This window comes from Mytilus californianus, unplaced genomic scaffold (assembly GCF_021869535.1).
Source record: "Mytilus californianus isolate M0D057914Y unplaced genomic scaffold, xbMytCali1.0.p SCAF_4, whole genome shotgun sequence".
Classification (NCBI taxonomy): Eukaryota; Metazoa; Mollusca; class Bivalvia; order Mytilida; family Mytilidae; genus Mytilus; species Mytilus californianus.
In genome coordinates this window covers 86,689,962-86,715,049 of record NW_026262690.1, presented here as the reverse complement: position 1 = coordinate 86,715,049, position 25,088 = coordinate 86,689,962, and the positions used below count along the sequence as shown (strand labels likewise).

Below are 25,088 nucleotides of genomic sequence, written 5' to 3'. Positions count from 1 at the left end.
CAACTCCTTATGTGTGTTAAAGGTAAAACCAAGTTACAACAAATCAGCAGTGGTGGTGAACTGACTGACTCTGTTTATGACGTAAATCCTTACCTTCCAAATGCCATCCATGTTTTCAGTGAAAATGAAGTCATAGTTGGAACTCATAATAAAAAACTAAATAGACGTGCTGTGATCATACTGAACAAGAAAGGAGACAAAGAGGCTGTATATGAACTTGATAAACATAATCAAACTTTATTTTCTCACCCTAAGAGTATAACTAGAACCAGTATTGGAAATATACATGTAGTGGAAAAGATTTCAGATGACCACAGTGGTAAATTAGTGGTCTTGGGACAAGAAGGACATATAATAAACCAGTATACAGGTCATTCAACCATCAATAAGAGTAAACCATTCAAACCACGACACATTGTGACAACACCAAGTGACAATGTTGTTGTGATAGATCTGGATACTGACATCTTACACATCCTCAATAACAAGGGTAATTTAGTTTCATATTTCAATATGAAAGAAATAGCAATCAAATATCCAAATTCTCTTGCCTTCAACACAACTGGACAACTTTATATAGGATGTGGTAGGGCATCAGGTAGTCAAACTAAAAAAGCAAAGCTATATGAAATAAATATTGCAGGATTTTAAAATATTCAAAACATATTCTTGACAGAAACTTAAGAAATATAGGTAAAAGTATTTCATATCATCTGAAAGCTGACTATAAAAATCATACACAATAAACATATTAGGACAATTGAGACAGATATTTTGTTTTAAAAAATTAAGAAAATCTTTTGCATATGACAAAGTACAAAAATGTAATACAATACATTTTTCATTGTTTTTATGAATGATATAAGTATATGAATGAATGAATGAATACTTTATTGCAGAAAGCATTAATGCAACAAAAACATATTTACAACATGACAAATGATAAACAGCAGAGACCAATACATAAAATACATAATAAGAAAACATACAACATTAATTAATAATATGTGATCTGATAGACTATGCAGATTTTAAGTAATTCCACAATTCCTTTAAAAGTGAAACTGACGTTAATTTAAATAAATACTGTAATTTAGTAGTGTTTGGCCAAGAACAGTATAGTATAGTTTATACTTATTGACTGGGTATGAGTCGAATAGTAAGTTTATTGTCCCCGAGGTGAAACTATTGCCCTGAGGCGTAGCCGAGGGCAATAGTTGTATCCAAGGGGACAATAAACTTACTATTCCACAAATATCCAGTCAGTAAGTGTTTTATTATACCGAAAGAGACAACAGACAATAAATGTCGGGGCAAAATCAACTATCGTAATATAATAAGCAGAAACACAACCATACTGTTTAACGTTCACTTCATATATATTGTGAATGCTAAGGCTACGTCCTGCAATGACATCAACCCTAGATACAATAGGTAAAACGCGACGTCGCAACTCCCGCGGTATTCTCAACATCCTCCAATCCCATAGCTGCATTTAAAATGCCTCGAAATATAATGACGCTTGCGGTCAAATAGTTTCATCGAGGGCAAATAGCTGGAAACTATTGACCGATCAAATAGTTCAACGCTTGCAATTTGAAAAATAGTGATAATATTGTGTACTTATTTTATATAGAAAATGATAACTGAGGTATAATAATGTATATTGGTAGGTATACAACAATTAAGCAGCAAAACAACGACACACAAAAAAACATCAAGATACTAACATATTTTATAGTTGAAATATAATTTTTATGGATATTTTGCACCCAATTGCAGATAAAAAAAATAAACATTCAATAAGTAATACTTGAAATAAAGACCTATGGGTGTAAATTTAAATGTCTAATGATTTAGATCTTTTACTATTTATAGAAAAATAACACTTTCCAACTTGGTTTCCCACCAATTCAGTATGTATTTCAGACTTGATTGATTCAGTTTATTAGTATTATATTTATATGTTTATAAATCTATATATAGAAGTTTTACTGTTGTTATTTTTTTAAACATTTTTAAACATCTCTATGTATGGTTAATTTGATTTAACAAAACTATACAAAACAATGTGCCAGAAGGCCTGTGTGTAAGCCAACAAAAGTGGCATTCATTTAAAAATATGAAAAGCAACCATATTATGTCCATATATATATTTTGTTAATACAATGTATATGAAATGATGGAACAAATCATTGTATCTAACCTTGGTAACTAATCATGATCAAAATGGCTGAAAAAATTGAACATGAATTTATCCAATTTCAACCCTTATTGTTGCTAGTTTTTAAGAAAGAAATTGAGTCTTGATTATTTTAATTTCTGGAAGGTTTTTTTTCTAAATTCCTATATAATAATACATGAAATAAAGACCTTTAAAACATTCTAAATTTAAATGTCTAATGATGTAGATCTGCATTTGTATTACTATATATAATTGTTGAAAAAGTAAAACTGTTCATCTTGGATTCCTCTATATAGTAGTGTTTATTGACATGAAAGTTTGTAAAGTTACATTTTGAATAATTTTTAGTATTTTTAATTATTTCAATGATTAGGAATGATAAAAATTAGGTTTGCATGCTTAGAATTTAGTTGTAAACAACAGGTGGTGGTTTTGGTAGACAAAGTTTAAAAGTCATTGTTTATTTCAGTGCTATTGACCACTACTTGAGACATTAAGAATTCTTACATGTACAAATTTTAATCACGGTATCTATGATGAGTTTATTTAAATACATTCTGTCAAATTAAGCAATTGCATTTTTTAATTAAAAGGTCAAGAGTTTGATGATAAAAGATAAATTGAGAATATTAAGTAACATGCTTAGAGGGACAGTCAAATTAAATATAAAGTTACGTTTTAAGTTTTAAGTTAGTTTTTGAATGACATTTGCCATGTGAACACCTTATATTTGGAATTGTATATTATTTTAATCTGTATCATATGAACTATATGTTGATATATGTATTAAGAAGATTTCACTGTGTCTTGGTAGTGTATGCATCAAATGTTCCTTCGAGTAAAAGCAATTCCAGAGTTCATAATATTTATTGCAATCATACATAGATATACATGTATATGCTAAATATGTTAGTTATATCGAGAGTTTCATAGTGTATTCTAAGCATTTGAAATGAAATATTCTGATATGTTATATACTAAGGAATTAGCTACATGTAAAGTACAGTTCCAGTAACTTGGATTGTAATCCCTTAGTAATAAACTGCTTCGCTGAGCGCAGCTGGATACGCCCGCAGAGGTCTAACCCTGAACAGTTGGGGCAAAAATGGACACAATATTCAAGCTTGATACAGGTCTGAATTTGGATTGTAATTAAATATTTGACATACATGTATTATAGGTTTTTGAATAAATGTAGTCAAAGAACTTGAAGTTAAAGATTTCTTGCTGTTGTGCAATACACTGTGCTGTTGCGCAATACTTAGTAAATCTGTTGTCAGACTATAAACAAATAAAATTTAAAAAATTCTAAAGGGAGCTTACATCAATAGATATAAACAGTTCACCAAAGTTTCATACAAATTGCTGAAAGCATTTTTGAGTTATTGTCTGAAAAATGGAAAATCCCCCTTTTTTAATGAATAAACCCCATAATTCGGAAATGTAAAATCTAAAATTTATAAAATTCTAAAGGGAGCTTACATCAATAGATATCAACAATTCATCAAAGTTTCATGAGAACTGCTGAAAGCATTTTTGAGTTATTGTCCCAAAACTGGAAAATCCCCCTTTTTTATGAATAAAACCCCATAACTCGGAAACGTAAAATCTAAAATTTATAAAAATCCAAAGGGAGCTCATGTCAATAGATATAAACAATCAACCAAAATTTCTTGCAAGTTGGTGAAAGCATTCTTGAGTTATTGTTGGAAAACTGGAAAATCCCCCTTTTTTTAATGAATAAAACCCCATAACTCGGAAACGTAAAATCTAAAATTTATAAAAAACGAAAGGGAGCTCACGTCAATAGATATAAACAATTCACCAAAGTTTTATGCAAATTGGTTAAAGCGTTTTTGAGTTAATGTCCGACATGTTGACAACGGACGGACGGACAGACGGACGGACGGACGGACGTACAACGGTATACCATAATACGTCCCGTAAACAGGCGTATAAAAATTGAAACGTGATCAAATCTGTGCAAATGAAAATTGCTTTTGAAAAGTGATAATCAAATAAAGTCATTTTAGGGCAATATAATTTGAAGTACAATGTATTTCGAAAGTAAATAAGTTTTCATATTAATAGTTGTATAGTTAAGTTTTATCAGGCATATTAGAACATTTTGAACATTAGGACTGGAGAACTGTAAATAAGAGTGAAAGGACAAACGTCTGAACAGTTGTTATATGTCTGATGATGATATTTCATGGACACAAACTATTCTTATATCAAAATACTAAGATGCTGAACTGATCACATTTGTAACTTATTTCAACAATTTAGATGAAGAACTATGACAATTTTGTTAACCTATTGGACATATACCTATTCTGAACTGATGATAATTGCAGTGTGCTAGTGGAAACCGAGCAGAACTATGAACCTTTCGTTGCTAAATTCATTTCCGATGATTTGTGAACTAGACTATTTACCAGAACTTTCAGTTTCTATGAACAATTTAAACTGATGTTACTTACAGATATGGATCTATAAACTTTGGACTTAAAATACAACATGGCAGTATACTATGTGAAAATGAATGAACATTAACTTTGATGAATGTGTTCTGTTAAATAATATTTTTTTTTTTATTTCTTAGGTTTTATACTATTTTTCATACTTTATTTAGCAAGAGGGAAATATAGTAGTGCTAATTTACATGAAAGCTTGTAGTGTTATATTTTGAATAATTTTCAGTATTTTAATTTTTTTTTTTAAATTAGGTTTGCATGCTTAGGGCTGTTCCATAAAAACATATATGGGACCCAGGGAAGGCAACTTAAATTTTCCACTATGGGTGGGTGTGAAATATTATGTTTAATGGGTTTTAAATTATGCAGGACTCTAAAATCGCTTCTATGGGTGGTCACTCCGTTTTCAAAGTGCCTTCCCTGGGTACCATGTATGTTTTAATGGAACAGCCCTTAGAATTTAGTTGCAAATAATAGGTGTTGATTTTGGTAGCAGAAGTTAAGAAAAGTCATTAATTGTTTATTTCACATGTTATTGACCACTACTTGAGAATTAAGGGGCATACAATACAGTTACAGGGAAGGTAATAATGTTGCTAACATAAAATGTTATTTTTCGTGATGTCAAAATGTGACATATTGGGAAATATGCATTTTTTCGACTGATTTTAATCATTAGCTTGAAAACAAGTAAATGGACCCCTCTTCGTTAAAATGACATTTGAGATTAAATGTACCAATTTTTATGAACAAATCAAAGATGATTTTTTTTCAAATTAGATAAATATTCAACGAAACATGCTGTTTTTTTCTTAAATCATGAAAATTTTATAAAAATGAATTATTTCCAATGCATTATTACATAAATTTAGAGCATACTTATGTCCACAAGATATTCTAAATGTTTTTTAAAAACAATCCGCTGGTGTTTATCTTTTGAAACAAAAAAGTGAGATATGTCTTTCCAAAGGATAACAATTTCCAAGAAACCAATTTTTTTAGTAAATATCTAAAATTTCAAATCCATTTATCTCTTAAAGAAGAACTTAAAAGGTGTTTTTTTTTTTTACATAATTGAATTGACTAGGTGAAAAATAGCTTGTTTGCAAATTTTCGTAAAAAAATCAGTGGGATCAAAACTGTATCGTATGCCCTTAAAGAAATTCTTAGATAAATACATTCTGTCAAAATAAGCAATTACATTTGGTAATTAAAAGGTCAACAATTTGATGATAAAGATAAATTTAGATTATTATGTAACATGCTAAAGGGACAATCAAATTAAATATAAAATTAATTATTTTAATCTGTATCATATGAACTATATGTTGATATATGTATTAAGAAGATTTCACTGTGTCTTGGTAGTGTATGCATCAAATGTTCCTTTGAATAAAAGCAATACTAGAGTTCATAATATTTATTGCATTCATACATAGATATACATGTATAATTTGTAAATATGTTAGTTATATCGAGAGTAACTGTATCGTATGCCCTTAAAGAAATTCTAAGATAAATACATTCTGTCAAAATAAGCAATTACATTTGGTAATTAAAAGGTCAACAGTTTGATGATAAAGATAAATTTAGATTATTATGTAACATGCTAGAGGGACAGTCAAATTAAATATAAAATTATGTCTTACAGTTTTAATTAGATATAAGAAGATGTGGTATGAGTGCCAATGAGACAACTCTCCATCCAAGTCAAAATTTATAAAAGTAAACCATTATAGGTCATAGTACGGTCTTCAACACGGAGCCTTGGCTCACACCGAACAGCAAGCTATAAAGGGCCCCAAAAATTACTAGTGTAAAACCATCAAACAGGAAAACCAACGGTCTAATCTATATAAAAGACGAGAAACGAGAAACACTTATGAACCACATCAACAAACGACAACTACTGAACATCAGATTCCTGACTTAGGACAGGTGCAAACAATTGCAGCGGGTTTAAACATTTTAATGGTACCAAACCAGGGCTTCCAAAAAATATTTGTGCCAGCCAGACATTTTTTGTCTTATCCAGTTTTTGATCCCTTAAGACTACGTAACAAAAGGCAATCATGCTAATCAGTCGGGCATCATATAAACCATGAATGATTGACATAAAAACTATATTAAACTTGACTTTTGATACAAATTCGATGTACTGACGTAAACTGTTAAATTGACAGTGCATCATTCAAAGTGTGCAACATTAGTGTACTAATATATGCCTTAGAATCTTTATTTGTGCAAAATTACGTTGTCAAAATCTTTACTTTTGTTTTTGAAGGTACATTTTCTCATACCAGATGTTGACTTGACAATGATAAAACATGGACCAGAGACGGATACGAAAAATCCGTGTACGTTTACAAAGCACAATCGAGTTTAAGTAGCTCTTTCTAACGTTATTTCTTCAAGAAAATACTTGAAATGAAATTAGATAAAGGTATCAATGATAATTTTAGTATTTTTGAAGAATTCGGATGCACATAATTAAATCTCACAACTGCGTACATGCGCACGCATGTACTTTGTTCAAACAACGTGGTCCTGACGATTTTTTTCGCTGGAAACCTTCATAACTACCTTGTAAAAATTTTCATCAAATCATATGTGATCATATTTATATACATATTTTTGATCATTTCAAACTTTTTGATTAAATTAATTAGATGCAAACCGCTGAAAATAACTTCAAATAGACCGATCAATGTCCGGTACATATTAGTTTACCTGTTACCTGAACAGGTAAATTTCAACTGTCTGACAACTAATTAACCTTGATTGTAATGAGAGGGTATTAAATTAGGGTTTGTTTTGATAGTACTTATTCACCATGTCACTTTTATGACCGGAAATGTGGCTGTTTAAGGCAAACGGTCAGGTCAAAAAGATCGCAAATACTTCAATTTTTTCTGAATTATGTTAAAATGGCAAACCCACGTTAAATGTCCGTTTCAGGTTTGGCACAACAAGTCATATTTGTAATTTATCGGTCATGTCCGGAAAATACGACTGTTTTGGAAGCCCTGTACCAAACCTTTTAGTTTTAGAATGACACCTTATATCTAGAATTATATATTATTTAATCCGTATCATATGAACTACATGTTGAAATATGGATGTCTGTTTAATAAACAATTATAGTTATATTTTGGAGTGCTTTATTCTTGTGAGTTAGTGAACAAAAGACACATCCCCCTTATAGAGAGATCTTTGAAAAAGTATTGGATGGATAAGAAAATTAGTCAAAAATCGTTGTTTAAGGCTCAGGTCAGCCAATTTTTTCAGTTGGTGTGACATTTTTGTAGATTTTGTATTTCTGATTATATTTGCTGTTTACAGTTTTTACCTTTCTATTACAGTTTTTTAATTGATAGACAAAAACACTAAAATTCGTCAAAATTCGTCATTTACATGCAATAACTCCTTAAAGGAGACATGACACGATTTTCAATCTGTGTTTCAAAATGTTTATTTATACTTAACTTTCCCCAAAAATACATCGATAGCAATATAAGTGTCAACTATTTAGGAAAATATGTATTTTAATGAGATTTTAATGCAACGGTTTATCGACCTGTCAAATATGCATATTTCCATTCCGGAAGTCACTCAGAAGAGGCTACTACGTCAGTGGTTACATTCATTCATATTGACATATGGGTACAGCACAAATTTAGTTTCGATTATTATCCAACAAAACGCATGACAGTGATAAACAATGATTATGTGTAATGCCGATGGATTCAACAATTATAATTAAAAAGAACATTGACATGATATTTTCTGTTTTTTGAATAACACGCAGACTTAGAAGGTGTAAAGATGGGACTTTTTAACAAGCCCAAACTACACTTCTTTGCCATGCCATCAGTTCATCATAGTTCACAGGTGTACGGTACAGATGATTAAGTTTCGCAATTTCAGGCCTCGTTTGAAGTTGCAAACTTCAGGTGTCACTCCACATGGGGGATTGATAAGACATGTAGTGATTACGCAATATAACTTCATAAGCTCTTTGTGTACATCCTGGATGTTGGTTTTGCCGAGGGCACAGGTGAGATTGGAATATATTATTGTTGTGTACAGTAAAACAGGTACAACTACCTGATCATATATGTATTTAATGAATACCTGTAGTACGACCATACAATACCCTATGCACCACCAATTAAATACCCTAACCCGTGTTGATAACTAATAGACAACCTGTATATAGATCTTATTTTTATTGCTTTTAAGAATATGCAGATATAAAAAGGTTTATAACAGATGCATTTTTAATTGACTTCTTGAGATGGAAACGTAATATTCTTGTATGTTTGCAAGTCTATAACTTCATAAGAAATTGTTAGATAAAAAGCATAAAATTTTAAAGCAAACAAGGAAATGATACGAGAATGTGAATCATAAGTCTTTTACATTCTTTTTCTGACACATTCCCTATTTCCATTCTCAATTTTATTATATTGAACATCGAATATAATTATTGACAACTATTTAGTTGGTAAAGATTCAGATGATGAAAAACATTTCTTTTTAAAATGGAAACTTTATAATAAATGAAGAAACAGTCAGTTTACCGTACGGCCTCCAATAATGAGAAAACCCCATACCGTATATTCTGCTATAAAAGTTCTCAACGTGAAAATGTGAAACAATTTTAACGAGAAAACTAACCTATTTATAATAAAATAATTTCCGTAGAAAAAGATTGACAGACATGAATCAACGACAACCACTGATATATATGATCCTTATTTAAAGACCAAACAGCCTATTGTTGATGCGCATCAACTAACGCAACTTGGTAGTGACATAAAAGCTCTATGACGTTGTTTCTAGCCATGAAAAAAACCGTCAAATTATAACGTCCTATTTCGCGTTTTTCACGGATTCCAACATGGTGTACGCTTAAAACTACGTCTTCCAAGAAAAGTGGAATTAAGCGTCGCACTGATACCTAGTGGAAATTAAACACAAATGGACACAAAAGATACTACATATCTGTAACCTCCGTTCAAAAAAAAAATAATAGTAAAAATATAAATTTTGAACTCGGCTTTTTGCATTTGCGCCGATCTGCATTTCACTTTTTTTCTTTCACTTACGCCGATTTTGTCTTTCATTTGCGCCGATTGTGTATGGTATATTATAGGTGAAAGTTATTTTTTTATTTATCATATAAACCTCTTCCGTTAGCCAGTTGTACATATGTTATGAATTTTCAATTATAACATGTATATAACTGTTGTCCCCTGCTCACAAAGGGGAGGTGGGAGTAGAATTTCGAGCAGGATAAGTCAATTTAAAAGATATTTGTGCACTCTGTTTACATCCACTAAAATCACGGAGTAAAATTCTCATCAGTACAGCATTTCAAAGCACCACAATAAAATCCATAAAAATGTAATACTAGTACAATGAATTATTATCTTGCCGAGAATTTATATGCCACACATCTGATATATAATTCTTTCTTGTCATTTTATCTTTTCTATACTTGTTGTACTTGCCAATAACGAAATCCATCTTTTCTTTCTCGTGTCAAAACGAAGTTCTCGAACAGTATGACCAAAATTATCTTAAACATAAGAGAACACTATTTATATCCATATATTACCATGCAATATACATTCTAGGTTTACTACATGTACATGTATTTACTCGTATAGCAAATAAAGTATCGGGGCTAGTGATAAAAAAAATAAAATAGGCGCTAATGAAAGAATCAAATCCGCGCAAATTAAAGATCGAAATTTTTTTTAAATCGGCGCAAATCTCGTACGCCCGTGTAACTTTACACTGGTAGATTTATACGACTTACGCTTAGAAATTTAACTTAATATGTGATTTTCAAAACTGAGTTTCCAGAAGGTTAGGCCGATAAACAATACTTTCTAGAAGTTTCGATATACTGGCAACGTATGCATGATGAGATTAACTTATTTCTTTAAGATTCTCGTAAATTAATGGTGATCTTGCAATGAAGTTAAATTTTATCTATACTGCTTAATTGACAAAATCTTATAGTAAAAATAAAAATGATAAAGGTACATTGTATTTTGTCTTTTGTTTCATTTCAAATTGTCTCAAGGAGAAATGATAAAAATATAAGAAATTAATATACTGAGTGAATGTGAATTAAAATAAAAATTTACGGTTTTTAAAACTAAACTTGTTGTAAATTTAACTTATGACAAAAACAATTGCTTCAAGAATAAGATCCAACATAAAATTTCTCACTTTCAAAAAGCTACAATGACCGGAAAGATTGAAAATAAATTTCGATTTTCAATGCCGGCAATCCGGCTATACATACAACCTTGTCTTTGTTTTAATTTCCAAAGTGAGCTATTTAGATTCATAATATTTCATCCTGTTTTGAGAAATACTTTATAGTTTTCAACGGAAAATTATTTCTTAGATTTTACATCAATTTTTGAATTAAAAACTTATTTGTATTTTATATTTACTGTCTCGTTTATTCAAAACACGTGAGGTAGTAATAACGGGGATCGTATTTTATGATAGGTTAAATGGATGTAAAACGTTTTAGAATCAAAAACTTTAATTCATATATTATACCTATAATTTTAATTTTCTTATATTTTAAATATTTGAAGAAATAATGAATCCACAAACTAGATGGAATAATTTGTATACGCTCGTCTTAGTCGGGACACATAATGGTATAAAGAAGTCCGTCCGTGCTAATGTCTGTTCGTCTGTCAATAGTAGCGAAAGTGTGCGCTAGGGCGAAGTTCTGAAATTGACGCGACAAAAAAACCCACACATCTAGTCTAATATAGTCAAATAGTCTGTAAGTAATCATCTTTCATTTCTCTTTTTATTTTCAATGATTTTGCTAATGAGATGGAGAGGACAAAAACAGACTTTCCTTTCTAAAGCGTCGTAATAGGTTATTTCGAACAATTTTTCATTCCGACGGATGGTGTTTCTGAAGGTTAATTTTGTGCGGCAACAACATCATGAGATCTGATACTGATACATACATGTGATCGCTTGTATTACCGGATAATAAAGTAGGTGAATATAGTTGTTATTCTTGATTCTTGAAAATTTAAATGTGGGTTTCAAACGTCCAATTTGCAATTTTTTTTCAAACCGTGCGACAACAAGGAAAACTTGTACTATGACGTCAGATTCAATGTTCTGAAGAACGACAACTCTTTTCTTCAAAACGAACGAGAAAAAAACATGAAAATTAATCATAACTTTTTTGAAAGGTCGGTGACATATACATTTTTTTGCTTTATTTTGAAGGGTACACATGGCACTTTCTTTCTTGAAATTTTTATGAAAAAATCACTGGTAGATATTTTTTAATACTTGAAACGTTTTTCATTCTTGCGTTTTATTTTTGGCGGGAATGAAATAAATCATATTTTTTAAAATCAAAACAATAAGAGTCTTAAAGTCTTGAACCTGTATTTGATAGACACAAATCTACTGTTTAACATGAAACAAGAATTATGCTTGTAGGTTTGATATAATGGTATTTTTTGAGAGTTTAAATAACAAGCAAATATCATGTTAATATTCGGGAAAACACGAAACTGAGGTTGCTATAGTGACAAAACTAAGTCGGTGACCCCCAATTTTTTTTATCATATTTTGTTCCTCAAAACATGAAATACCTTCACATAAAATTTTAAGGAAAAATCACTGGTAGAACTGAATAGGCTGTTTGGTCTTTAAGACAGGCACATTCAAAATGTGTCGGTGGTATATGTTTGTAAGCGCCTACGGTACCCTCTCCCCCTCCCAAGGTGTGACAGTGGTCTAACAGCAGTACATAGGAACTATAAAAACCAGTATAACGCAAAAGATTGGTACGAGGTAGAGAAACCACTAACGTTAAAACAATAGAGACAACGCACAAATACTGTTAGCTAGATCAAAGCCAAGTACAGCTAATACACAACTCATGTTCTTGAAGACTGAAGTATGTTACATGTAAACATTTTCCTGCTCATTCCATTTGAAAATCTAACATTTATTCAAATGACCCCTTTTAGAAAAAATATTTTGAAAAAGAACATTATGTGTTGCGAATATTTTCCTGGACTCAAGCGTTTTGCTGGTAGCAATAAACAAATTGATTGCTAAATGATATTTGGAAGAGAGGAGTGGAAATAAGTGAATTTGAATTTACTTTGTGTAATTCCTTAAATTTGAAGTTAGATTTATAAGGGTCTGGATGGAATAGCATACTTTAGAAGTGTAGTATAACTATATTAATTATTTCAACATAAGATAGTTTTTCTTAGAAATGTATGATTTAAATTGTCTGAAAAATCGTCGTTTTTGGACTCTTCGCATGAATAATTCATATCCTTTTCTTGGTTATTTTTCACACACAATGTCTTTATAGTTTGTCAGTAATCAGGAAAAGTGCTGTCAATACCGTCCATAGTGTATCGACATCGTCCAGTTATAATAAAACACATTTTCCCAGCTTGTAACCACTGACGTAAGCACGATCATGTGATCGTTATCTAATTAAAAGTCATTCTTAATGACAAGCGCTGGTTTCTTTGACCAGAAAAATGCTGATTTATCAGGTTTTGACCAGCAAAATTGTACAAAACATGTTTTAAGACTAATATTTATTAATTTAATAAAAAAAAAAAAAATCGTGTCATGTCTCCTTTAAGGGGTCATCCAATGGTTTCGATTAATTTAGGTATTTTTTGTAGATCTTGTATTTCTGATCATTATCAGTGTTCTCCTTTTTTCACTAAGGTAAGGTGGGTGTTTTGAAAAAAACACTTGCAACCGGGTGTTTTTTGAACATTTCCAACCGGGTTTTTTCTACTGTGGGTGGGGCCGGGGGTCACAAATAGAAAGATTCATATTGTATTCACATTTAATGGAATTGAACAAAAATAAATAGAGGTAGTCATATAAACTGTCAAATATTCTTTTTTTATTTGATTTTTTTTCAATAATTTATCTCTTTTTTTTCTCTTCCTACAATCACTATTTTATGCATCAGCATTGCCGATTTTGTGCATCTCAGATAGCAGATGGCTTTTGCAGGACTTCCTCCTCCTGCGAATGCATGGCCTTTCGATCCAAATTTCTGTCCTGTTCCTCCCTTTAGTGCTGTTTTTTTGGCACACAGAACAGTAGTATCCTTCCTCTGTGACGATTAGCCATTTTAAGTCCTGTTGTGTTCATATTTGTATTTGCTTGCATGCCGTTTCCCGTTGTTTTGATGCTTTTTTTTTTTAAATTTCAACAATTTCAACACAACTATCCGTTTTATCTGACTTATTTGGCCTAGAATTTTTCTTTATCACCATCGTCATCTGCCTTTCTCTTCCCCCCCCCCCCCCCCGATTGATAAAAGAAAACATTGAAATTTGATGGTCGGCCAAATCAGGGAGGAGCGATAAGTATTCAAACTTTCACGGTGCGGAACCGAAAAAAATCCGGAATTTGAAAAAAAGCCGACCACCTCCTAAAATGGAAAGGTGGTCAGCTTTCAAAAGAAGGTGGTCGGCACACCCGGCTTAAATGCCGAATGGAAAACACTGATTATTAATTTACCAGTTTCTACCTATCTAATATAGTTATTGAGTTATAAGGCAATAAAATGCTCCGCTGGGCGCAGCTTGATACGACCGCAGAGGTCGAACCCTGAACAGTTGGGGCAAGTATGGACACAACATTCAAGCTTGATACAGCACTGAATTTGGATTGTGATTTAATATTTGACACAGCATAGGTTTCTGACACAGAATGAATGTGGTCTAAGAACTTAAATTTTGTTAATTTACCTATTCAAACCATATCATTATTATTTGCTTTTATATATAAATCAGAAATAACCAATTTAAAATGGAAAATTTTAAAGAAAAAAAAAAATCCCTCCCCTAAATTTTTTGAACCCCCTTATGATTCATCACCCCAAACTCAATCCCAGCCTTCCCTTTGTGGTATGGTACCTTGCAGTACAATTTCAGAGAGATCCATACACTTACACACAAGTTATTGCCCTTAAACTAGAAAAATGCTTGTTTTTAGGCCCCTTTTTGGCCCCAAATTCCTAAACGTTTAGGGCAATTACCCCCAAACTCAAACCCAGCTTTCCTTTAGTGATATGGAACCTTGTAGTACAATTTCATAAAGATCCATACACTTACACACAAGTTTTTGTCCTGAAACTAGAAAAATGCTTGTTTTTTGCCCCTTTTTGGCCCCCAATGTCAAAATTTTGAGGCAATTACCCCCAAAATCAATCCCAGCCTTCCCAATGTGGTATGGTACCTTGCAGTACAATTTCAGAGAGATCCATACACTTGAACACAAGTTATTGTCTGGAAACTAGAAAAATGCTATTTTTGGCCCCTTATTCCTAAACGTTTTGGGCAATTATCCCCAAACTCAATTCCACCTTTCCCTTTGTGATATGGAACCTTGTACATCAATTTCAGAAAGATCCATACACTTACACACAAGTTATTATCATGAAACTAGAAAAATGCTTGTTGTTTGCCCCTTTTTTGGCCCCTAATTCCTAAAATTTTAAGGCAATTACCCCCATAATCAATCCCACCATTCCCTTTGTGATATGGAACCTTGTGGTACAATGTCAGAGAGATCCATACACTAACACACAAGTTATGTCTGGAAGTTACAAAAATGCTTATTTTTGGCCCCTAATTCCTTAACTGTTGGTACCATAACCCCCAAAATCAATCCCAACCTTCCTTGTGTGGTATTGAACCTTATGGTAAAATTTCATGGAGATCCATTCACTTAAACTAAAGTTAGAGTGTGAAAACCAATGTGTCTTCGGACAACGACGACAACACCAATGTCATACCAATATACGACCAAAAAATTTTTAATTTTTGCGGTCGTATAAAAACATGAAAATAAGCCAAAAATCGCCGTTTTAGGACAATCTGATAATTTCAGTACAAACACTAAGTAAGTAGATCTTGACATTCTAGGCATTTATGCCCCTGTCAGATTTTCAATTTATTAGAGTTTTCTAGATATAGGACAAAATAATGCATTTTATCTATATGTTCTATTGTTAACAATGGTGGCCCTGTTTGTTGACCACCAACTTTATACTAAGATAAGATCATTCACTTAAAGTTTGGCTGAAATTGGTACAATAGTTTCAGAGGAGAAGATCTTTGAAAAAGTTTACGACAATGGAAGCCAAGTGATGGCAATAGCTCACATGGCCTTTGGGCCAGTTGAGCTAAAAACGAAAGAGCATGCAGGAAGCCATGTCACCTCACATACAGACATTTTATTCAGACTTCAAACTTAAAAGTCTCTGTACTTGCTCTTTAATGCTGATTCCTCGTAGTAAAAGAATTTTATAGTTCTTGGTTTGACTAAGCTGAGATGGAAACAACAATTTCCTGCTTACATGTTGCCACGGAGGCAGTTTTAAATTGTTCAAAACTTTGAAGATGTACAAATGTAAAGGGATGTAATAGCTCTCATGGCCTTTTAGCTAGATTAGCTTATGATTGATTGATTGTTAGTGTTTAATGCGACTTTCAGCACACTTGGTTATATCATAGCGGCCAGTTTTTATTGGAGGAGGAAGCCAATTTCCTCTGCCAAAAAAACTAGCAATATAAGTCAATTAAGGTCAGAGTCAAACGCACCTTGCACAAGAGCGGTTCAAATCAAAACCTCAGTGTTGACAGGCTAATGATCACTGTTAATGAAATAGTTTTACCACTCGCTCACAAAGTCTCCAGTTAGCTTTAATCTATTAAAACAGAATATTAACATATGTCAAATTCTATAAGCAAACTTACCTCAAATTCCTGCCAAGATTCCAATAACATAAGTCTCTCTTCCTTTTCTCCTGCACTTTTCATAGCATTGTTTGCCTCTTTATATACAGTTCTGGCTTTTTCGATACAACTTTCTTCTCCTGTTGTTTTCTCAAACTGACCAAAACTTATCCAAACCTACAAAGAACAACCAAACTCAAATTCTGATGTTTTTAAACAGTTAAATCTAATTTTAAGCTTATCTTAGAATGGAACGCAAGGATACTCATCAGAAAAATTCAATTCAGACAGTTACGAAATATGTTGAAGCTGTCTGATTGCTGTTGAAATCAAAATTGTTTTGCTGGTACTCAAGATAGTCCAAGTTACTTGTTTATATTTGTTCAAAGTCAGTAGCTTGATTTCAGTGGTTTTCATTATTTTTCTCTTTTGAATTTGTTTCAAATTTTGTCATGCAATGTCCTTTGTTAGTTTACTATAAGGTACGGGTATGTGCTCATTGTTAAAGGCTGTACAATGACATATAGTTATTTACATTCTTGTTATTCAGTCTCTGGAGGATAGTTATCTCTTTGGGAATAACAACAACAACAACAACAACAATACTTTATTTTTAGAGGGTTACACAGTTAGCTATATAACTAATCTTCCCTGAGGCCCTCATCATAAAAAATTAAACAAAATGCAAACATATACATTGTATACATTAGTATAAAAAGTCAAGTATGATAATAACGTTCAATACAACTTGATAAAATGTTATGAAAAAATAAACATGATGACATAATTAGTTTTCAATATTTTTTATACAGCTAGGTTGATTTCAATAAATGATCTGTGATTTTGTATTTGAAAGAATTAACATTGGTAATATTTCTTAACGGTATTGGCAAATTATTCCACAAGAATGGTCCAGAATACATAAAAGATTTTTTGAACAATTCTGTTTTTGGTTTAGGGAGTATGAGGTTTCCTTGAATAGCAAGGGGTATAGATTTCTGTCTGAAACATAATGAAACTTGTTAGTAAGATATGATGGTGCGTCATTTTTGATGCACTTAAATGTCATCACAAACTTGTGATATTTTATTCTCTGTTCAACTGTCATCCAGTTTAAGTGGTTGAATAAGGGCTCGGAAGGAGCAAAAGGGTCTGTTTCTAGTATTAATCTAGCAGCTCTCTTTTGTAATTTTAATATCCTATTTAAACCCTCACTGCTACAACTACTCCACACTATACAACAATAATCAATTAGTGGTAAGATATAACCATTATAGAATAATTTTCTGCAGTCTAGATTTAGAAATTTCTTAATCTTTAATAGTAGATATAGCCTAGATGAAATTTTTGAGCAGATCACATCAGTTTGGTTTGTCCATGTGAGGGAAGGGTCAATTTTAATGCCTAAGAGACTTTCGCATGTGGAAGATTGTATCACTTGATTGTTTTAATAGTTAAACAACTCTCATTGTAATGTGGCATTGCTTTTTGCTTTGTTCCAATTATCATATATTTTGTTTTATTTTTATTGATGAACATATTGTTATCATTACACCATTCCTCAACCAGGGTTGGCAAAGTATTACCAGGGCGGGAAAACCCAGGTGGGAAAACCCAGGTTTTCCAGGGCTGGGCAATACTCCTACAAATGGGTAATACTGGGCAATACTGGGTAATATGATTTTTCAAGCTTGTTTTTACACAAAATAGTAAAGACTTGTTGTAGTTTAATAGTATTATAACTAAATAAATAAATTTTATTCAGATAACCATTGAGAGTCATTCCTAAAGATTGTAAATTCAATTTCTTCCTTTTCTCGACTAATTCTATGTAGGCAGAATACAAGGTTTGGACATTTCAGAATACCTTGTTAATTTCCAGGATTTGTTTTTTAATACTAAATCCAAGTTGAAAATGCATTTTATTGCAGTGATTAAGTGAATTGTAAATTTTAATTGTTATACAATCATATTGCTAAATAAACAGCCTAAGGGGGAGAGGCCTTGAACACTTATAGAAATCAAAAGGATGATTATTGTTATATAAACAAATCTGTGTTATAATCTGAATAATTACTTATTAATTAGTGATGTACATAAACATATGCTAAAACTTAGTAAACATTTTTAGTAATGAACAAAAAATGTTTAAAAGTAACTTTCCTTACATAGAATTGGTAATTGTTAATTTTATTTATATTGATTAAAAAAAAAAATTGAATTCTTTGACTTTAATGTATTGCATTTGTGATTAATCACTAATTACCTTTTGAAAAACCAGGCCAGTATTTCATATTACCCAGTATTGCCCAGTATTACCCAGTAAATCCCAGTAAAACCCGGGTTTTCCCAGTATTTCCCACTTGGCTGGGCAATACTCATAAAACCCTGGTTTTTGCCAACCCTGTCCTCAACACCATGTAAATCTTCTCCTTAATTTTCTTTTATTTGAATAAAAGTTTAACAACTAATCATTTTCAGGCAATCAAATTGCAATCAAAATTGAGTTCACCACATGTAGAAATTGGGTTAACAAATGAATGCTTTGCACTGAACAAGAGTGAGAACAAGAACATTGATTGACAATTTCAGACTATACCTGTATATTATAAGAAAGCCTTTAAAACACCAAAGATAAATTGTGCAACCTTAATTTAGCACTTTAATGTCTGTAAAGAAATCATATGCTATCTAGTTTTAACTTTAAATGCATTTTTTGGGTTATCTCCCCTCATCTATATATTATTGTCAGGCAAGATGAGATTACACAAATAAAGGAAGAGATCAAGTTAAAAAAGTATATAATTTCCTAAAGCAAGAAAGACAAAAAAAAGTAAATATAAAAACCCATGAAAATCTTTTATAGAGATAAAAATTAAGTAAACAAAAAAAAAAACAACATTAAAAATATAAACAAATAAAGAAAAAAAAAAACCTAACAAATCTTCTTTGGTTTTGTATTTTGCTATACCACTTTTTTCTTTTCCAGACTCCTTAATGTCTGTCAAAAAATTTGTTTCTAATATGCTATATTTATAAAAAATATTTACTTATGATCTACATGTATAAGATAAGTGGCATCTCAGTCTCCCTATGTGGTTTGAAATCTTTATTTAATCAATAAAGTCCTTCAAACAACTGCAAGATCAAGAACAGCAATTAAATGGGCTGTACTTTTGATATATTGGTTATGTTTAGTATTTTATGAAATTATTGTCTCATTTCCATCCAATCATATCATTTCTTTTCAAAAATGCAAAAATATTAATTAAGACTAAAAGTTAGCAGACGATTGTACGTTTGGTGTTATGTATTACCTTTACATGTTTTGTTCGTTGTAACAACCGTCGGTACAGATTCCTCACTTTATCATATTCCTCCTGCTCTATCTGAAAATCAATGTAAGATTTCCACAAGACTTCAGGCATATCTAACTGTTGCTGATTTATAGCTAGTTCATATATTGCTTCAGCTCTGTCTATGTCACCCAATATGGTCTCCAACTCTGCATACTGTGAAATAAAAAAATGTTGGTTAAGATATATCAGAAACTATGAAAATGTTTTCATTAAAGGGGAAAGAAATTTTAAAGATAAACATAGTATTTTCAACTATAAAGATGTGTGATAATACCCTAACTACTATACAGCTTTCTACAGAAACAAGGGCATTAACTCTTGCAAAATAAATGTAAAATTCATAAAAATAAAAATAAAAATGATGTCATGTCTGGGGTGACTATATAATCTAACAGATTTGGTAAAAAGAATTCATGGACCAACAAACAAACAAGCGAAATTAATTTTTATGCATGAAGTACACACTCAAGAAAAAGAGCTGTAATACATTCTCACTATTCTAGTTATTTTTTTTCAGAAATTAGAAAATATCTAGGGTCACATTATTTTAAATATGGAATTTTTGTGACTTCATTAAATAGTGATTTGATTTTAACAGAACACTTGGAAGTATGTCCAGTGCACGATGTTTTGTCGATATTGTCAACATCGCAATGTCTACTTTATCGTGTCATTATTGTGTTTACATTGTATCCTATCTATATATATATATGTTCTGTACCTTTGTGTTTACATCGTTCACATCGTATACATCGTGATGTTGACAATATCGTTTCAACATCGTGTTTATGTTGTATATATAGAGTCTATACTTTTCTGTTTACATCGTTCTCATCGTATACATCGTGATGTTGACAATATTGTGTTTACATTGTTCACATCGTTAACATCGTATTAATGTTGTGTAACAAGTCTATACCTTTGTGTTTACATCGTTCACATCGCAATTTTAACAATATCGTGTCAACATCATGTTTATGTTGTATATAGAGTCTATACCTTTCTGTTTACATCATTCACATCGTATGCATCGCAATATTAACAATATCGTGTCAACATCATGTTTATGTTGTATATAGAGTCTATACCTTTGTTTTTACACCGTTCACATCGTATACATCGCAATATTAACAATATCGTGTCAATATCGTGTTTATATTGTATACAAAGTCTATACCTTTGTGTTTACATCGTTCACATCGTATACATCGTAATGTTGACAATATCGTGTCAACATCGTGTTTATGTTGTACATGAAATCTATACCTTTCTGTTTACATCGTTCACAACGTATAAACCCTAAGCCGGGAATATCACATTATATACCCTGTATGAAACCATATATATTACTGATTATCCCTGCCTATTTTTTTTTTATCAATATCAGGTATTTGTTTAACATTCACCACGCAGTATATATTTTCAGTACATGATTATTATTTCCTAATATTTTGTGTAATTCTTTTAAATACAAGTTTCCATCTTCTCAAATATTGTTTTTTTCTTCATTGATATTTTTCAATAAAGTTTTTAGATTTCATGTATACCGTTTGTATTTTCTATGTATTTTTTTTAACAACAACAAATACTAAAAAAAAACAACTTGATATTTTCCGCAAATGATTTTATAATTTGCTGTGAAAATAATTCTATTATATATGCAATAATTTGTAATAGCAATTTAATACATTACTTAAGTATTGAATGTGTAAATAGCGTGGTTTTAAATCAAAAACATATTATTGACGGATACACTTCATTATTTTCCCTCTGAGAGCCTCTTACATTCTTTAAGTGTTCTGCATAGCTTAAGACTATGTCACATAGTAACATTTGCTATGATGACGTTGTTGATGTTTTATATTTGGGGTAATACATGAAGTATATACCCCGACAGTTTCCTGAATATATACTGACATCTCCGTATTGTTATCCAATTACAAAAATTTACACATTTGTAATCAATAATATACCGTTAATAAATTGTAATATATCAATGTAAACGATGTAAACATTTAATTACATTTCAAACATTATAAATAATGCTGAAACCATATCGTGCACACTACAATGTAAACGATGTAAACACGTTATTGATAATGCATTGTATACATAGCGATGTTAAAGATGTCAACGATGTAAACAGTATATAAGAGTTGTTAAAATGTAAACGATGTTGACAATATATCTTGTTAACATTGTTAATATCGCAATATTAACGATGTAAACACTACATCATTTCTACATCGTATACATTGCGATGTATACGATGTAAACGATGTAAACAGTATAAAACAGCTGTTACAATGTAAACGATGTTGACACAATATAGTGTTAGCATTGTTGATATCGCAATGTAAACGATGTAAACACGATATTTTTACAACATTGTATACATCGCGATGTTAACGATGTCAATGATGTAAACAATATATAAGAGTTCATACAATGTAAACGATATTGACACGATATCGTGTTAACATTGTAAATATCGCGATGTTGACAATATTGTTTTAACATTGTGCACTGGACATGGATGAACACTTGATTACACTTATTTGACACACAGATCTTCATTCTAACTTCTTTTTCAAGCATTCTGTTCCTGTAAACTGAATTATGAACATCAACTTGGTTAGTTATTAAAATCAATATGCCTACCTTTATCCAACTTGTGCAATTTTCTGGTCCAAATTCGAGAAATTTTTCATACAATATCCTACATCTTTCAAACTCTCTTAACTGTAATTCTAGTTCTATATATCCTCTGTACAATTTGTTTTTGGGACATTTACCTACAGCTGTACCCTGAAAAAAAAGTTTAAAAAATATATTCTTTTCTACATATTTTTTCAAATGATACCTTGTTCTAAAGAGATTTGATATTTTTAATATTACATTTAAATTATAATAATAAAAATGCATATATAGTCAGACTCTTGAAAATTTTCGGACAAATAGACTTTCTTATGAAATGTAGTATTTGATTTTTATCAAGCTATTTAAAAAACTTATAAATTTCTGTTATCAAAAGTATACAAGCACAGTTTTTACTGTTTAACTTATATGAATTTAATACCATCATGAATATCTTACCATGACTCTCCTGGCTCCTTGTAAACTTTTCTGACGAATTTCAAACTGAGCAAATAAAAGCCAGATTTTAGCAAATGTAAATGTTTTATGAGGGATCACATCTAAACATGCTTTAAACACTTCTCTGACTTTATCAGGATCATCATTTTCCAATTCTTCATATACAGCATAATTGATCCATAAATATATATATCTCCTCCAATGGCGTTTCTCCTAGAAAACAGATATTTTTATAGTTAAAAAATGCTGGAAACTATTGTACCAAATTTACAACAAAATAGTATGATCTATAGTAGAAATAAAACGAATGTATATTATACTGGTATTCAAAGAGTTAGATGCTTTTTCTAAATGAGTTTTTGCTCTGGGTTCTGTGTTGTTTTTAGGGTTAGTTACTCAAAGGACATCTTTGACTAAGCTGTATGTTCATGTGCTTGTCCCCAGGCAAAAACATTGTTTTAATGCTTTTATCCATGAGGACTTTGGTTAAGATGGCAGAGATCTTTGATAGTCCCTGTTAAATTCATTCACAGCTTTCGAGACATGGGTGATTTTAGAGGATGACATATTGTATACCGGTAGACACTTGTCATGATTGAGGGCAGTATGTCTTTTGATTTGACACATACTGTAAATTTTCTTTTATTAAAATGTATTCTTTTGCTGCATAAGCACGTTTTGTAGGTATATATGAATATTTAAGGAATATTTACTTGAAATTATAAAACTTTCTGAAGAAGAATTCAAATAGTCAACCTGCAAACTAATCATTAATTGTTATAGAATGTACAGTGCTTATAAATTAAGTTAAAAATATCAATTGCAAGTCATTGCTATAGTTTAATTATTCTTTTTTTTTCATCATCTTACTTTAGATGGAGGTACATTTGCTATTGCTCGTTCATATGTTTCTCTAATTTGTTCTGTATTTCCATCTGCCTCCAACAACCTCAGATAATCAAACCAGGCATCATAGTTATAGGGATTAGTTTTCACTTCCTGAAAAATAGAAACTTACCTATAAATGTTACTTACTTAATACACCTACAAACTTGACCAGCTTGAATATTACTATTCTATTACAGTAAATTAAGACTTACCGGTATTTTATGTTTTAATTATTGCAAAAAACTGCTTTGAGATAGGTCGCAAAAAAGTTAACTGCATTTTATAATTTGATAGCATTATTTGTATGCAGTATTTCCTGAAATTGCAATAATTTAACTCACATTCTTGTCTATTTTACAACAATCACAATAATAACTGTATGCAAAAATTTCTGAATTTATAGGATTTTATGCCATTTTTGTATTGGCTGAGTTATTGTTTCTCATCTAACTGTATACAGATACCTATAAAGTAATCCTTAATCCTTAAAATAGTAAACCAAAGACTTTAGAATTGGTATTTTATGGCTTCTCCACTATGCATCCAGCATTTTGGAGTAAGAGCAAATACTGGTCGGCTCGGAGTCAGAATGATGTGTCCGGGTAAGTTGATATGTCTTCCTGTGGACTGTTACCTTGTGAACTAGCACGTTAAAAATCCGGCTCAGCGTGTTGGTCTAGTACAAAGCAGGGTTAATTCTCATATTACATTAACATGTTCTCGTCCTGAATATGCATATTAATTTGCTGCTAGATGTTAAGCAGCCATCCATCATCATCATCAATTAAAATTTTATGGTAACAATAGAATTTGTGCATAACTAATCATTGTCTGTGTGCATACTTTTTTACAAATAAAGGCAAAACAATGGGTGTTTATGGTCACAAAACAGATTATCCCCAATATTTTCAGTAATAGGATTGATTATTAGTTCTTATCACAAAAGTCTTGCATACAAATGAAAAATAACAGCAGTTTTGTAGCACACAACTTGACAAGATCAAAACACACAGGATTTACAATTTAATATAAGTTTTGTGTAATCATTTAGTTTTTATTTCAAAATAGTTTTTAATTTTTCCACCAGAATTACAAATAGTCTTTAGAATTGTGACATGTTTTCGTACTCTTAACTGAAAAAAATTTATAAAATACCAACATTTTGCCATTCAACAAACCCTTTTTCTTAATGGATGTTCATACATTATTTATTATTTTTGGAATTAACTTAAGAATCATTACATAAATAAATTTGTACTCTACCTCAAAATAAAAATATCAA

At 31.1% G+C, this 25,088-nt stretch overlaps 1 protein-coding gene across 1 annotated transcript in view; it reads right to left on the bottom strand.

Moving 5' to 3' along the window:
- LOC127738836 (crooked neck-like protein 1) overlaps nucleotides 1-25,088 on the bottom strand; it is a 42,523-nt gene that overhangs the window by 6,000 nt on the left and 11,435 nt on the right. Inside the window, exons 10-14 of the mRNA XM_052250239.1 lie at nucleotides 23,789-23,917; nucleotides 22,919-23,131; nucleotides 22,484-22,630; nucleotides 19,781-19,975; nucleotides 16,485-16,640 (exon numbers count right to left, since the gene is read on the bottom strand). Of these exons, the coding sequence (XP_052106199.1) occupies nucleotides 16,485-16,640; nucleotides 19,781-19,975; nucleotides 22,484-22,630; nucleotides 22,919-23,131; nucleotides 23,789-23,917 (840 nt within the window). The remainder of the gene's footprint in view (nucleotides 1-16,484; nucleotides 16,641-19,780; nucleotides 19,976-22,483; nucleotides 22,631-22,918; nucleotides 23,132-23,788; nucleotides 23,918-25,088) is intronic.